Genomic DNA, 17,558 nt, shown 5'->3' with positions numbered 1-17,558 from the left:
TGGAGTAATTAAAGGCTATTGCAGAGACCAGTTGCATAACCGAGTGATACTTTATAAGAAAAATAATCCTCTTCCATTTTCTTTTGCTCTGTTTTCCTGTTCCTATGGGCTTTGCTGTTCTGTCCCAGTAGTTATGTATTTTCTTTGGAGAAGTGAAGAAGTATGGACAGCTTGTCTCCTTAAATAAACTAGTAGTTAGTCTGTCATGAGTAGTACTACAGTTGTGCTGTACAAAAAAAAAAGAAAAAAAAGATTCTTCTGCAGTGCAGTTTTATATTCCAGTTTGACTCTGCTGTCAGGTTTAAGAGTTTAGAACTGAATTAATAAGGGATTGTTATTTCTGTTCACTTAGTATGGATGTTCGCAAACAATTGAAATCAATATTAACACATTTTGGGCAGATTTTTTGGTGTATGAGTGGTGGCTTTTCAAATGGACTGATTTAATTTGTCTATAAACTGTGAAACAAATGTGATGCAATGTAAAGGTAACAATGAAGATCTAGTTTCAGTTTTTTTTAATTTCTGTGGTTTCTTTTGAGTAGGGAACTATGCTATACTTTATATCTGAGCAGGAAAAGGGTCCAAATCCTATAACAACAAAAGGGATTTTAAAAACAAAATCAGCCCCGGGAAGTGGTTAGGCAAATGCAAGCTGAGACTACCGTTTATTTGATACGATGGATGTGTTTTTTACTGTTGCTCTCATCTGGCACTTTCTGTGTCACCCATCTGTTGTGTCTGACTAGGAAACTAGATTACTGTATCCAGAGGCATTGACTACTCTTTCTACAGCTTTGATCAGTGATCAGTCTAAAAGCCCCCAAGCTTTGGTTTCTTCCCAGTGTGACACTGTATGCAAATATATAATAATTGCGACAGACTACATGGAAAACACCATCCAGAATTTGTTGCTGTCCAGGTGCGCCTATAATTGTTCCAGGGAAAATGTAGGTGTAAAATTGCAGGTGTTCGTGAGTCCAGGATATAACAAGAATATATGTAGACTTAGTATGTGACTTTAGAAATAAATTGAAACAAAATCCACAAAGTGCTGAAAATAGACCCAATTAAAGTTACCAGTTTGAAAGTGTATTTGAAGTAGACCACTGGAGTAATTTGTATCTATTTGAGAAGATAAATGTGGTTTTGAATAATAGTGCTTGTTGCAGTATCTTTGTCCAGATTATCTCATTTGTTTAATTTCATTGAGAGCTCAACCTTAAATAATTTCTTGTGTTACTCTGTGAAAGAAAATCACAAATTGCTCAGGGGATGCAGAGGATCACCAACTCTGTAAATTGTCCTCTCACTGCCTAGTAGAAGACATTGCTGCTCAAAATGTGTGTGAAAAAAATTACTTACAACTCTAGTCAAGCTTTGTTTTTTCATTGAGGCTGAAATTTCTGTGAAGGATTTCCTAGTGAAAGTTCAAGTATACAGTTAGTTAATTCATAGTACATGTGTAGTAAGTATAATTTTAGCTCCTTGCCAAGTCCTTTTCCTGTTATTTGCTGGGACTATACCTGTTTGTGTTACACTGATTTGATAGTCTTCCTCACAGGTGCTTCTGTCTTGATGCCTGCTGTGTCTCTTCTGGGCCATCAGCCACTGGTGTGTTTCCTCACAAGTGTGAGGGTGCCCCTCTGTGGTCTTACCAGTTCTGATGAAAACTGAGAGAGACCCTTCACCATAAGGGCTTGGTGGCCAGATTAGTTCCTCAAACCAGTAGGAACAGTGGCACACAGCTAACTAAGTAGCTGGGGAAAGTACTGAAGGCAATGCAGGATTAGCTGTCTGCACTGATGCATGTTGAAAATTATAAAAATGTAGTGAAAGGGAATACTCAGGAAAGCAGATGGGTCAGTAATGAAACACTAAATGTGCTCAACCCATCTGAACCAAATGGTTGCAGGAGGTTTCATCTACAGAGGTGGTGTCTTCACTAGAGTTCTGCATCTTTGGGAGAAGGGCAGTAGTTGTGGGGGTGAGGTATAAAGAAATGCAGTACTTGTGAAAAATATCATTTGGTTATCTTGGGTTTTTTGTAACCCCACAGCAGAAGGCATTAGAGACTTTTTTGTAATTCATTGCTACTTTCAAATGGTAATAAACTGTTTTCCAGTTCTGCAGCAGTGTGAGCCAAAGGAAGGAAGTTGTCACTGTTGTATACTACATCTGTCTGAGTCAAGTGAAGAGTAGCACAGAAGTGCAAGAGAATTGTTCTGTGGGGTCTTCATTGAAAGGCATAACAGTCAAGGTGAATTTCTCTCATGAAGTATTGTATTTTTTCTGCATTTTCTCTAACAAAATAATCAAGACTAGAAAACACTACAACACAATAACTTAGTAAATTTGATATCTGAATGGGAAATTATAAAGAAAATTATGTTATAGGTCAAAACTGAGAAAGTATTTACACGAAGTTAAACAGTGCAGATAAGAACATGATGGCTAAGATGGAAATAAACTTTTAGCATAAATATAAATCTAAATGTATGAGCGTCCTTATTTCTGTCATACGCTGCAGAGGTTAAAGAACTGACAGCTTGCCTACACTTGAAATTCTATTTTAACTTAGATAGATTGCAATTTAAAATGCGGCATTTGTACCTAAGTAACAATCAACCATGGACATTTCTAGTCCCAAAATACAAGTGTTACATGCCTATGTGTCTTAACCTCCCTCAGAGATGAACTCTAAAAGGCTTCAGCCTGCGATTAAAGAGGAATTTAAGTTGTAATACACCATTCAAAAATACAGCTTCAATATTTAAGGGTTTACAAGTTTTAGATTTACAAATACTTGAAGACCAACTGAAAGTAAAGTGGTGCAAATCATCAGTAGCTGCAGAATTGAAACCACAAAAAATTTTGAAGGCTCCTTGTGACCTATCTGTTCAAACTTACATTTTCAGTCCATCATCTGACTTTGAGACCCCTCCACTGGTGTATTTTGAAACTGGAAACAGTCAAACAGAGTCTCCAGAAAAATACTTCTGACAAGGGCACAGTGGGTGTGCTACACTGCCCAGTTCACCTGCTCTCTCACAAGTCTGCTTCCCCTGGTTCTCTGCAGTACTGTGTGCTGTGATACCTCTGAGATCTCTTGTGGTAGCCCAGCTAGGTGCTTTTCCAGGGAAAAGCCAGATGCAGATCAGTTAAAGGAAATCTCAAGGTAGTAGGCATAGTAGGCATATAGAATAATCATATTCGATATTCGTCACATCCCTATAAAACTTGGGATAAAAGACTAGTCTTTACTTTGGCTTTTCAGTCAGTTCCCAAAAGATTTGGCATGGTTTATAGCTACATACAATGATGTTTACATATATTCTTGAAACCATCATAGAGTTGTCTTCATGTATAGCAAATGATTTAATTAATATTGAATAAATAGATAGACATTACATTAGTGTGTGTGTCTGTGTCTCGGGAAGAGGGAATTATGAGCATGTGGCAAAAGACCTGTGAAATATCTTGGCAGAGATAACAGCAGAAAAACCACCTCAGGCATGCAATGAATAGAAAAGATGTGGAAGCAGAGGATTAATTTTATAATTTAATTATCAGTTGAGTTAAGCATCAATAAAATTTGTGTCCCCTAAGAAGTTATGGCAGGCATAAAATTAAGAATAATTTATCCAAACCTTTTAACATAAACCTATGTTTCTATCTTCTGGTTTTTTGCAAGAAATCACATGAGATGGACACAAATAAATTGAAATGTGAGTGTGTTAAAAAAACTCTCTTGCTGTTATTAGCATAGCCTTCTATTCATTGATGTACTTTTCAATTTGTTCTAGCATACAGCCCTGTAAAGTGACTGGTTACTAAGGTGAATTGTGCTTCTTTACTATACCAGTGGAAGGATTTGTTAGACTGACTTTGAAACAAGAGCTTCTGAATTATTTATTTTTCTATTGCCATCCTGCCATTTCCTCTACAAACCTAGGAGATGGTCAAAACGTGTTATGAAGAACTAGCACCTCCACATCAGCCTGTTTGTGTAGTAGTCCCATGGTGGCCACTGCAAGCAAGGGTAGTTCTATTTCTTCTGGTATTTGCTATCCCGCAGGGAAGTGCAAGCCCTTATGTCGAAGAGCAAGGAAGCCTTGACAAAGTGGCTCTATAGCTACACTGTGAAGATGTCTTTCTTCTCACATAAGTTGTATTGAGGCTTTTGACGTGGTCCCCACATCATCCTTCTCTCTAAATTTGAGAGATATGGATTTAATAGGTGAACTAGTCAGTGAATGAGGAGTTAGCTGGATGGTCATATCCAGAGGATAGTGGTCAATTTTTTGATCATGTGTACAAGAATTGTCCTCCAGGGGTCTGTAGTGGCACCAATATTGTTTCATCAATTTTTCACCAATATGTATTCATCAATCACATGTGAATAAGGGTTGATATGTATTAAACACTGCAGCATATAACAACTCTCATCTCTAAGGTGCTGTTTGCAGAAGAAGGCATTGCAAAGACAGGAAGCTCTGTGGAAGCTAGGAGATACACTGGGCTCACTATTTTTAGTTTATTAAAGCTATCTGTTATGTTTCTTCATTGTGTTTAGCTCTCTAGCATCTTCAGAGAGCTATTACTCTACTCACTGAAAAGAAGGGTGGCATGCTATGACTTCTCCGTCTCCTTTGTGCCAAGCACACAGACTGAACATTTTGTTTTATAGCAGATGTCTAATGCAAAGGGAAAGGGACAAGGTAATGATGAGTATGGTACCTTTCCTAGAAACGCCTTTCTGAACTTCAAAGGTAGAAAACAGTTATAAGCATTACTTGATGGGGTGGGGGATTGGGGGAAGCCATGGTCTTCAGTGTTTTGAGTTCTTGTTTCTGATTTGTGTCCTTTTCTTTAACTGTGAACCCCAAAAGCTTAATCATTGGATATGATTGCCGTTAAAGCTGGACAAAATTTCCATGCTATGATCTTCTAAGGTGCATGCTACCTTAAGTCAGGATTATTTTTTCTACCTGTTTAATTTTGTCTGCTTTATACAGCCTTGGAAAAGTAGTTGCAGATAATCATATTTACTTACTCAAGTTTAATTTCACAATCAATGCAAGGGTTTTTTCCTCCTTTCATAGAAGAAATATATTCAGAACTCAAACAATACACATTTAAATTTGTATAATTTTAACTAGCTGCTCAGTCACAACCAGAAATTCATCTGCACTAATTTTGTCACTAAGTAATGTCTCCTGGTGTTTTACCTGCTCCATTCTATGGACAACTCATGGTCTAGTCCTTGTACATTTGAGGTTCTATAATTTTGCCATGTACAGTGGGGTGGAACAAGTGAGACCCCTTCTGGTGTACAGTCAGTCTTGCACTTTGTTCTTGGACTTGATATTCTGGGCAGAAGAATTTTGATCCAACACTGATGTTGAATAAGAACCTTTACACAATTCCTGAGAGGCTACCGTGGAGCTGATTGGTATGCCTATGATCAAAAGAAGCAGTAGTCTTCATTTCTTTGCACCTCATTTGGACAATTATTCAGCTTTACTGATGTAGACACAATACTACTAATAGTAAATTACGAATAGAGGTGAAATATATGTGCTTTATGGAGATCAAAAGGTAACGTGAAAATGGCAGATCAGTGAATCTTAGATAAGTAAATTGAATGTGCATTTCCTAACCTCAGGTATGAGAGATTTTAACTTTGCTGAGAAGCAGCAAAGTTTAAGAAGGTGTTTTCATCCATAATCTGAGTAAAAATTGGTCATTACTGGTAAAATGAAAAATCCCCATTGAGTTATAGAATGTTTCTTTTACACTTCCTAACTCTTCTTTCGGGTAATCTTCAGGTCCTACCGGAAGAAAAAAAAAAGTATTTTTCCTTTGGCTGGAGAGCTGCCGTTAAGAACATTTCGATTATCTGAGAAGGCCATTTATGGTCCCAAATGGAAATATATTTTGCCATACTTGAATTGCCAGAGCGATGCTACTTCGTGTGTTTTCATGTCTTTGATAGAATTATTTAGTGCACATATTTAATATTCAAATGAGCTTTGAGTATTGGTTTGGCTTTGTCTGAGGGTTTTTTTTGCCAGGATGTGTATGTTAGCACTCATGCTCTTACCGTACAGCTTCTGACCACTGCCACTAGCACACTGATACTATGCCAGATCAATTAAATGCTTCCTAGGGCCATTGTATCGGTAGATCAAGAATGAATTAATTTCACCGCCGCCTCAGTCTCTCTCGTCTGAGCCTTGGCCCCACCTCCCCTCATGCCGGTTTCCCTTTCCTCGCAATGTTCTGGGAAGGAAAGTGCCGGTACCCCTCCCTTTCTGTATTTAAATTCGTTTCCTTCTGCCCTGCTTTTGGCCCAGGGAAGCGCATGAGTGAGGCAGGTGGCTCAGCGGCGAGCCCTGCTGCTGCCGGGGCCGGGCGGGAGCGGCCGCTGGCGCTGCCTCCTGGCATTCCTGCCGCCGGCCCCTCTCGCTGCCGGCGCCGCTGCCCCGCGCGGGCGGGCCGGGCCGGATCGGATCGCCTCCCTGGCTCCTTTTGGCCGCCTTGGGTGTGCGCGGACACCGCCGGCCCCGCGCAGCGGCTGCTGCTGCTGCTGCTCTCTGCGGGCGGCTGGGCGGCTGCCCCCCCGCGCCCAGCCCAGCCCAGCCCAGCCGAGCCCAGCCCAGCCCAGCTCAGCTCATCCCAGCCCAGCCCAGCCCAGTCTCTGCCCTGCGGCACCGCGGGCGGGACGCGCCGAGCGTGGGATGCCCGCGCCCCGGAGGGCGGCTTCCTCGGCAGGCGCTGTCAGGTCTGCGGCTGATCTCCCGGTGGGATTTGCGGACAGTCATGAACCAGACCGAGGCTCCCCGGCCACTCAACTGGACCATCCGGAAGCTGTGCCATGCCGCCTTTCTCCCCTCTGTCAGACTCCTTAAGGTACGGTGGGAGCCCGCTTTGCGTTCGAGAGCCGTGTCTGCGCTGAGCACCCGCCTGGAGGGCTGCGGTCGCTGTTTCTGGAAAGTTAATTTAGAAATAGTCCCAACTTTACTATTAATTACCTTGCCTGCTACCTCTAAAACCCCTTGTGAGCACCTGAAGGTACCAATATTGTGCGTCTGTACTCTATTCAGTGTGTTTGTCTGCCTATAAAGCTCTGTGAAAGGGGTAAAAAAGGAAGTAAGGGACTGTGGATATCATCTGTACTTCAATTTGCTTTGTCTTATCAAGCTGTGAACTTCCAGGGATGAAGAAGGTGTCTGTTTCTAAGGCGTGTTCCTTTGTGAGCAGCCCTCCGCTATCTGTTCTTCGGGTTATCTGCCCCTAGGCAATACCTGAAGATCCAGTATCACTCTGACCAACTTGTAAGTGGAGCAATATGTGGGTGGAAAAATAATTATCTTGGTTTGCTAAAAGCTGTACATGGGAATAGGATCAGTTAAAGACTGGCAGTGCAGACAGCATCAGTGAAACTTTCTGATTTTTTAAAAATTTGTTTAAATTAAGTGTCACAGTTTTGAAGGTGCCTTTAAAAGTGTTTTTAAATGTGCTTTCCTGGGAAATAATTATTTTCTGTTTGAAAAAATTATTTGGTATTATATTCTGTGGAAGGCTCTTATTCTCAGTATGCAAAGTACCATTACTACCATGTGCCTCACTGAAGCCGTTTTAGAGGCATTTGTAGCTGGAAAAGAAAATCTCTTGAATCAACTTTTTGGTGAAAAATAGGTTACATTAAACCGAAGAAAATAGGTTACATTAACCTGTTAAGTTCTTTTTTCTTGGAACATCTTAATTGGAGTGTACAATGAAATTTAAAACAATATACTAATTTCCCTGTAGGCTTTGTTTTATAAAATGTTTTATTCATTATAATGTTTATCTTATTTCATCATAGTGTTTGATAGTTTGGCTTTGGAATTAATATGCAGCCAGGTAAAGCATGACTAGTCTGACAGATGTATTAGATGGTAATGTTTGATATAACTGTTTGATTTTTTGTGAGTAGCTTGGAAATTAGGTCAGTTCTTACTACTGCAACATGCCTGAGAAGTAGTGTAGCATATGACATTGCACTTAGCAGACATATGTTGTACGCATAATTATTGTATATATGATTCACAAGTGACCATACTGTGTGTCCTAGGAGGTATTTTTCACATCCTCACTGGAAGGGGCTGCAGTTGAAAAATATTTCTATTTCCAAACCAGATGGATGGCTGCTGGGAGGTAAATTGCGAGCATCTCCAAAGAACAAAAGAAAGATAAAACTTAGATTTCTGAAAAACGAATATGTAACTAATGCACAACAAATTAGAAAGTGATGTTGATTGTTTTGTGAAGGCTTCCCCCCCAGCCCCAGAAGCACTCACGAGAATATGCAAACTCTACCAGTTCCATGCTTTTAGAACAACATAATTTTGCCGAGGTGCGAGGACTCGGATGTGGGGAGTTTTCCTGTCATTCTAAATACCAGTGGATCAGGGACTGAGGGAGTGTAGTCTGCAGTATTTCTTCTTTGGAAGACGACTGTTGCCCCATGTGTATGGTTTCTCTTCATTGCTTATTAAGGATGAACATTGTGATTCATTATTAAAAGAGCTGACTAAAAAGGATTTTCTGAAGCTACTGCTATAACCCACTAGGGAAAGATAGTGACTGGACTCTGCAGAGTTAAAAAGAGCAGGGAGAATAACCAGAGATAAGCAAGCTCTGCACAGAGGGTGTGTGAGGTGTGGGAAAGAGCACAGCAAAGAAGGTGGAGCTCTGGCTCCTCTCTCAGCTCATGAGCAGTGCTCATTGACTGGAGAGGGAAATGCATACATCAGCATCTTCATTTTTGCTCTTTCTCTTTGTCTTTTTTATTTAATGTGTTTTAAGCAAATGACTGACATAAGAATGGGGCCCATTGTCTGAATTCCATCAGCCAACCTGAAGAAATTCTCAAGGAAAGAGTGTAATAACAGCAGCACTAAATTACGAGAGGATTAGTGTAAATACTTTCCTGCATACAAAATACTCTTTTCTATTTCATGTTTTTCTTCCCAAAATAAAGAAGAAACATTTTTTCTTTTTCTAAATGAAATGTGCTCCTCTAAATCCAAAAACATTGGAAAGGCAAGTGCAATAATCTAAGCTCATTTTTAAAAATTTCTGTTTCCAATTGGATTAAGTGGTCTTAAGGGCTAATGCAATATTGTTTCTAAGTAGACCTTCACTAGACCCTTTCCTATACAGCTTTTCTTTGCAGACAATGCCCTCAATAACAAAATAAACTTTGCAAAGCCTGCTATGTTATGACACATTTTTATTATGACGTGCTTATCTATCGTTCTGAAATTCTATTTCAATGTACATTGTAAATTTAGTTAAACACAATTGTGTCTTTTTCATTTCTATGTTTAATTTAGTCTGCAAGAACAAAACTAAGTGACCATTAAATTCCAAGATAAGCTTTTTACTGAACTTGTAAGAATGAGAGATAGCAGAGATTTCCACATTTACACACACAAAAATTCACTGTGACATTACCTGGACCTTCCTAATAAAGGGTGTGAACTTTTTAATAATTTCCGTGTTTTTTGAATTAAAAGTTTAAAGTATCCTGTGGATACACTTTTAAATGTAGCATAAGTGCTTTCATAATGATGGATCTAAGTAAACATTGAAATCTAGAACTGTATGGAGGCAAGGCTCTTTTTGTTGTCTTGAAATTACTGTTTTTTAAATAGGTACTGAAAGGAGTTATTCAGAAAATAGGTTAAGGTCTTGTTCCACCCTGTTGAAATGGATGAGCAGTGCAACTGACATTGGATAGAGCTCTGGCCACAGTGGTCTCATTTAATTTAGATAAGCTAGATTTGTAGATGCATCCAGTTTTGCTCCTTTTGCTTTTCTTTGAGGCATGTGTTCTGTTCTAACCCACTTCACTAATATGCTCATGTTTAGGTGTAGTTGTATAATCCTATTCTCTCAGTTTTTCATTTTCTGACAGGCACATAGAGTACTAGGAGCTGTATTGGAAGTACAGATTGAAACAATTTATTGGAGAAGATTTTTGCCACTTGTGTCATCAGCTCATCCTTCACTGTTCCTGTTTTTCCTCTAATAAGTTACTTCCTGAAGCACATTCCATGCTGGTATTTTTTTGTAGTTGTTTCAATATGCTTAAAACATGTTAACACACTGCCTAATGCCTTCTTATCTGAAGTAAGGACTAGGAAGTGCTTTGAGCACATATGCAGAGAGGGTGGCTTTGTGCAGAACTGTCATTCTCCTGAGATAATCAGGTCAGTTTCAAAAAATCTAGACATTTTAGAACAATGTTTTGGGTTCTTAAAAAATGAATGAATGAATGAATGAATGAATGACATCATGCTAAAGACTTCACTCAGAGGGCAGTGTACCCTAGGAGAGGCTGCAGATGTACTTCTGCTTGAAACAGATATAATACATGCCATACAATCAAGAAATGGGCAGTATGCTCAATAAAAATAAAAATAAATAAATAAACAAAAGGTCTGTGATTTGCAATAAGTTTTAACATCACAGATTTATAGGTGCACAAGTGTAGAAATATTGTATCAAATACTTAAAAAGCAACAAATTACCTACCTTTTATTTCTTATTAAGACTAGTAAATTTTTTCATAATTAATCTGGCTTGCGTGTCAATAACTAGGCTTGTAAGACGAGATCCTTGGAAAGACCAGAGGAAAGGAAACAGAGTCAATCAGAAGAAACACTGAGGAAAATGTTTTGGCTATTCTTCCCCAACATACAGCTTGGCAAAAATGCCACCTTAGCTCTACAAAATAATTAAGAACACTTACCTGACCTGAGCAGTAGTCTATCCTAGCTCCTGAACTGGCGGAAGATTAAAGAGATTAGACACTAAATTTCTTACCAAATCAAAATCTAGGTCTTCTTTTTATTAATTATTTTTATTTAATTGCCCTACCAAGAATGCACAAGCCATAGCAATAGAAAATTAAAAATCTGAAAATAGCTGATTGGAATGAGACACAATGTATTTTGAATGTGTCACTACATAGATATGAAATTTTGACTGGGCTGATATATGTGAATAAAAAGGATGGACAATAGTTCTCCTGCTACAGCAAGTTTGGTTATGTCCATAAAGAAGGTGTCTACAAGAATGAAGGCTGGGAAATACCAGGCAGGCTTTCCTAAGGTACATGGTGAAATACCACACTGTTCAATGGCTTTCATCAACTAAAATTGCACTGCTATTTGATTATCAAAATATAATTTTGTTTCAGGATAATTTAAAAAAAATCTGATTTGTCAAATTGGGGGAAAGAATATTGCGTCTCCAGAATGGTGGAAGAGTGAGGTGTGTTCTTTATTAAACAGTAAACGTTTATATTTCTGAAGCCCCTACTGTGAGAAAAAGTGATTGTAAGAGCGAAGAAAGTTGCATCTTTTGGAGGTAATTTTATTTCTCAAATGGATTGAGGATTTTTTTTTAAATATTATTACTGATAGACCAGTCCTATATTTGAAGAGAGATACTTCTGATAAAGCATTTTTTAAAGTACCTCAAAGGTGGATTTGTGTGCCATAATAATGAGAGGGTAATGTTAGACTGTGTGGTCTTCAGAAACAGAAGGATAAGTGTATTATGCTATTTTATTAACTATCAATGAGAAGATGAGCAAAAATTTAAACACAACAGCAGTCAAAATGCTGAGATATTTTTTGCTCTTTGCTACTCTTTTGATGTCCAGTGAGGTCTTCTAGCTTATGCTTAATAGATAAGAATTCTGATCATTATTTTAGTTAATTTACAATAGCCACCCTTCAAACTGCAACAAAATGAGAGGAGAAGTTTATGAAGTCTTGATTGAAAAATTTATATTCTTGAAACAGATCCTAATGCATACAGTTCTCATTACTGAGGTGGCATACCAAATGTTTTTGACAGTAGTATGCACAATATGGATAGTAAAATTAGGGTAGTAGTTTACCTGTGTCTGCACTCAGCTTACTGAGTTAAATTGTAATAATGAATGAGCCAACACTGTGCATCCCTCAGGATGATTTCATGCATTTGGGGAAGCCCTTAAGATCAGATTGACACACAGGCATGGAGAAAGTATCAGTCAGTGAGACAATCTTTTTTTAAATTCACTAATAGAAAAACTAGTCACACCTCTGTTTATGGAGAGATATTGTATATGGTGTGAAATACAGATGAGTTTTATGTGTTTTATGTGTGCATGTAAGTTTTATTCAGAAAGAAATTATTTGATAAACTTCTATTTTCCTGTCAGAAAGAACACAGTTGTATCTTTCACCTTTGTAATACATTTCATATGTTTCTCATACTGATTCACTGGTTTTCTCTGGTGTATTTTTTGTTCATAGAAGCACAAAAATCGTGTTTCCAGCAAAGAGAAGATTCAGTGTTCTGTTCCTTGTGCCATCAGTTTCACCATTTAAAGATGGCAGGAAAGAGACATGGGACTAGGGCATTGCTGTGTCTTTGCAGTCCTCCACTTTAATGTAAAAAAATTCATTTTACACCCCAAATCAGGAGAGCAGTGGATGTTGCAATGTATCCTCACAATGTCTTTGCACAGGTGTGTTTGCATTACTCTGCTCAGCTGTCAGCTGTGCCTCTAGTACTTCACATTCTATAACAGAGTAATGGCACAATGGTGGTGACATTTCACAGCTGAAGTTGAAGAACTGATAATATGCCTTTTGGAGGCTGCACATTCTCAAAAACTGCTTACTTCTTGAAGTCATGCTTCTCATCAGTAGCAAGCTGAGCTGATCTCCATTTAATGTGGCTACTGGGCATGTTCATGTGTAAGGATTTTCTGACAGATTATGCCAGTTCATTTCTTCTGAAAGGAAATGAAATGTGGAAGTTGATAATTATTTTTCCATTTTATATAAAGCACTCTCTGGTTAATTCTTCGGTGCAGTGTACATTTTTTATGTGATCCAGGGTGAATCAGAGTTTGTTCACTGTTTGCCTTGTTGACTGAATCTTTTCCATGAGTATGACTTGGGTTGATGGCCACTGACTTGGAAGAGATGTAGCACTAAATTACTTTCCACAACAAGGGATATATTCCCAATTAAGAAAAAATGAAGTGAGGGATAAAGACTAAGAATGTAGTGGTGGAAGTCATGTTTCCACAGAAAAACCTACATGGAAGAGGTAGACACATCAGTGCCATTTTGATGACAGAGACTGTAGTCTACTAATGTCATGCAAAGGGAAAAAGTAGTTTTGATTTTCAAGTTGGAAAGGACTCTGTGAATGCAAAGTTCCTTATTTTAAATCAGAAAATTTTAGGGAATACAACTAAAATATTTTTCTATGTCACTACCATGTGAGTGGTTTTTTTAAAAAACAAAGAAGTGATAGAAAAGATAATGTTAAATTTTCAGTCTTGATGCAGCAGCTATAGTAGAAAAATACTTGGCTGTTTAAAATAAGGAATCTGCAACTGCTACAGGTTTTTATCCTCATGCACCTCAATATTATTCTCAGTGTTTTTCCTTAACCTAGCTTTTGTTAGTGTCTCTACCTTCATCTTAAATAGTGCAGTGAGGTTTTGTTTTCCTCTGTGCCACATGACCAAGGGCTTACAGTGACGAAGACAGTGTATCAGAGAAGTGCTCTAGGATTTTTATTTTTTTTTTATGCACACAGAAGGTTTTGGCTTGATCTCTGCTTCTCATGAGGTTCAGCCTCTTCAGATATGGGTTTCAAAGGAAGTGGCAAATGGTGCCATTTCCCACTGGCCTTTAATGGAGAATGCTTGAAACATTGCATTAAACTTGCTTATCAGAAGCAAGATTCCCAATTTGTGACTGCATAAGAGATGATTTACAGTAATTTTCAAAGAAATAATATTTTTAATAAGTATTTTTATGTATCTTAATAGAATAGAAGAAAAAAATAAGAGCACTTGTTCTGAGCACAGTATTGTTTTAAAATAATTGAAAAATGCTATGAAGTGTAGAAATCATACAATCAAGGGATTACAGGTACTATGTATTAGAAGAATCTTGTCCTAAGAGCATAAGATTTTAGTGTTCTGTTATACTGTTCCTTATGTTTGAGAGGGTGCCATGTGAAAAATTCAGGGCACAAGACCATAAAGTGAAGCTGAGTGGTTTTATTCCACCTGAATTGATAACAAGACTATGCTACAGTGTAAAAAGAAATGCCTTTGGAGCTCTCTGGAAATTTATGTCAAAAATAAAAAAAAAAAAGCTGGTAATAAAGCATGAAGTAAAATCACTTCATAAAAAATATCTTTGATTTCCCAAGTAATATAATGACACGAAACAGTCTGACGAAGTGTTTTTGATAGTGTCAAGGAAGTTACTGAAGAAAATATCAGGATTCTATTATGTAATTAGAACAATCACCAGGCGGACGTCTCATTAGTGAGAAGGTGATTGAGTGAAACTCTATTTTTCTTTTACCTTTTTCTTCACCTGTTGCTTGTAAATGCAGACAGAAGAGTTAGCAACTTACTGAGCCATCATAATTAAGAATTTAGGGAGGATTTACCATTTTGTTTCAGAAAGACGCCCTTTTATTAATGTACTGTTGTATTGAACTGGTGTGGCATATTGCCACGGGGTTGTAATGAAATATCACAGCTATTTTGCCGTGCAATGGCTGGATGTTCATCTTTGCATATAGCTAAGAAGAGAGACCAAAACACTGGATAAATGAATTGCAGGGTAACCTGAGGACCTTTCAGACTGACTTTCCTGTGATTGTATGTAGCGTTTTCTTAGTGTTCTGAATAGCAGAAGGGATTTTCCAAATATCCTATTCAACTTTTGTATTTAGTACTTGAAATTATTAGGTAGTGTCTTATGCAGGAGATGAACAGTGTTTTTTCTGGTTGCAAATTATACACTCTAACATTAAAACTGTAAATATCTGCACAACCAGACATAATACTACAGCTTTTCTCAGTTTTTGTCCCTACATTTCTGCCCTCTCTACTAGCCCTTTTCCTGAACTGCATTACTCAAAGAAGTTTTCCAGATATTTCCGTGCTCACAGAAGCAGTAGCGGTGTCAGGTTATGATTCCAGTAATGGTGACAGCGAAATTACAACTTGCAATCCAGCTTGCCTGAGCCTGCCAAGGAAGAAATCAGCTCTCTCTGGCTGAAGGATAGGTAGATCAGGTATTAAGATTGCCAAAAATGCTTGTTAGACCAGCAGAGCAGTAGTTCAATGTATCCCTCTGGGTTTGGGTGTTATGGCTGTCCTTGATACCGCTGGCTGCAAAGTGATACTTCTTGGAAGCCATGTACTTTTTTTTAAATTATTCAGTTCAAATCCAAACTTGTTGTAAATAAGAATATGGTGTCAATTTTTTAGAGGTCCTACACTTACCTTCTTCTGTGATAAATTGAGGTATGAAAAGAGACATGCTTATTCTACTATGCCACTAGAACTGTGTCTTTCTAAGTTCTTAAAGCCGTAACTCCCACAGGCAATCTTTTCAGTGACCCTATCTATGTTTCCGAGGCATCTGCCTGGATCTTTATAGCTGCACTTAAAATCTATGATTTCTTGTTTTGTCCACTATGAGCAGAGGGGACAGATGTGGCAGCTTTTTCTGCTGAAAAATTCTTGTGCAGCGTTTGGAAATTGTTTAATAGATTCATGATATGTGGTTCTTTGTTATCTTCCAATAAAGATTATTAGATTATTTATTTCACTCTGTCCTCCACAGAAGTTAGACTGAGAGTCCCTTGCGGCTCATCTTTTTCTCTCTTGCTCTAGATGTCAGCTATCTTGCTGAAAAGACTAGCATGGTCTTTGTGAGTCTCATGTGAGACCCCTGCTCAGTCTTTCATTCTAATCCTAGCTCTGTCCACTGGGGAAGGGTTCATAAGGAAACAGAAGACAGCACAGCCCTCCTTCATTTCAGTGTCCTGAAGAGACTGAATAACACTTCAGTTAAATTGCCTACATCTTTCTGATTTAACTGACTTTACAAGAACATGAGTTGACTAACAACTATGACTTCAGGGAGAGTTTTGGGAGAGCCAGTCCCTTTCTGTTTGCACAGCAGAAATATTCTTGTTTCTTCATGTAGCAATAAACCCCATGCTTTCTAATGGCCACATTAGCAAGGAAATTTTGAAACTCAATGTGGGGGACAATCAGCAGCACAGTACTTATAAAGACACTGAATTTAAAGCACATGTGCTACTTTTATTACATACAAATGAGGAAATTTAATGTGTATGTGTATTTCTCTGGAATAAAAAGGTGATTTTGAGCCTTCTAACACAATTAGAGGGGAGGGAGGGTAGAATAAAAAAATGTTTTCAGAGATATCCTAGTGGGAAATTAAATGTGATAAGCTTATTTTGTCTTAATACATGCTGTTACTTAAGAATAATTTAAAGATAAAAATCTGATCTATCAAGACAAGAATATCCTGTGCAGTTCTTTATTAATGGTAACTGTAGGAGCTTTAGCTTATTTGGGATGGGAATAGTAAATTGCTCAGAGAGCTGATTCCTTTTAGAATCTGATAACTGCTATTACTAACATATAAAATCTAAGGATGAGGTTATTTTCTTTCTGTTACTTTTATTTCCTAAGTAGTGTAAATTTTCTGTCTTATTTAACATTAAAAAATTCTTTACTAAAACATCCCATGATAAAATGGATGTCTGTGCAGTTAGACAATGACAAGAACTACTTATAACTCAATATTGTAGTCTGCCACAGATGTGAATACAAAAGGAAGTCTTTAAGCAAGTACTGAAATGAGCAAATATTTTGCACAAAATTACCTGAAAAATTTAGCATCTCGGCACCATGAGATATGTTAGCACAGTTAGTTTCCATTAATTTATTTCTAACTCATCTGAAATTCAGTTGTGTCAATGGAGACACACCCAATTTTGAGGTTGTGTAACCCTTATTTTCCAGATAGCAGAGCTTGAAGCTTGAATGGGAAACAGTTCAGTAGTCTGGGATATGTATAAAGCACATTATGTTATTTTGGCTCATGACTGACTGTGTGTTCGGGTTTTCTCTGCTGCAAATGCTTGTGTGGATAACCAATGCTGCAGTTTTTTTCCATATCAAATCTCATGCACACTCCTCTAAAAATAAATGAGGAGGGTAAACAGCTGAAGCAAACTACTTAATATTATTAACTAAATATGAGTATCTGTAGAGAAGTGCGTGGAATATTTATAATTAAATTGATTACAAACATAACATAGAAAAAAATTTCTTTTTAATTTTCTTTGAGGAAAAAGTATGTGTTCACTATCCATGGCAAGTCTAGCCCTTGATCACATTGATGTAATCAGAAAATGAGATTTTGTCATAGTAAAACCACATAAATGATGGAGTGTTGGCTCCTGGTGCTTTGGAAATGCATAGTAGGGTATACTTCTTCAGCTTTTTTTGTGGAATGCAATTTGTTCCATTTCAATGGGATCACTTTATGTGATGTTGCTTCAGGCATTGATGACTAGATTCTTTTTGACAGTCATCCCAAACCTAATTCTACTCTTAGCACATGGTAATAAATGCTCATT

The 17,558-nt window shown here is 37.9% G+C and overlaps 1 protein-coding gene across 3 annotated transcripts in view; it reads left to right on the top strand.

Moving 5' to 3' along the window:
* The first annotated feature begins 6,794 nt into the window (after positions 1-6,794).
* TRPM3 (transient receptor potential cation channel subfamily M member 3) overlaps positions 6,795-17,558 on the top strand; it is a 266,083-nt gene continuing 255,319 nt past the window's right edge. For all 3 annotated transcript variants that reach the window (XM_088156004.1, XM_088156006.1, XM_088156003.1), the window contains exon 1: positions 6,795-6,914. In XM_088156004.1, coding sequence (XP_088012130.1) covers positions 6,825-6,914 — 90 coding nt within the window. In that variant the 5' untranslated portion in view covers positions 6,795-6,824. The remainder of the gene's footprint in view (positions 6,915-17,558) is intronic.

The sequence above is a fragment of the Sturnus vulgaris genome, chromosome Z (assembly GCF_052056855.1).
Source record: "Sturnus vulgaris isolate bStuVul1 chromosome Z, bStuVul1.hap1, whole genome shotgun sequence".
Lineage (NCBI taxonomy): Eukaryota > Metazoa > Chordata > Aves > Passeriformes > Sturnidae > Sturnus > Sturnus vulgaris.
The sequence above is the reverse complement of the archived record's forward strand: the minus strand, read 5'-3'. Positions and strand labels throughout refer to the sequence as shown.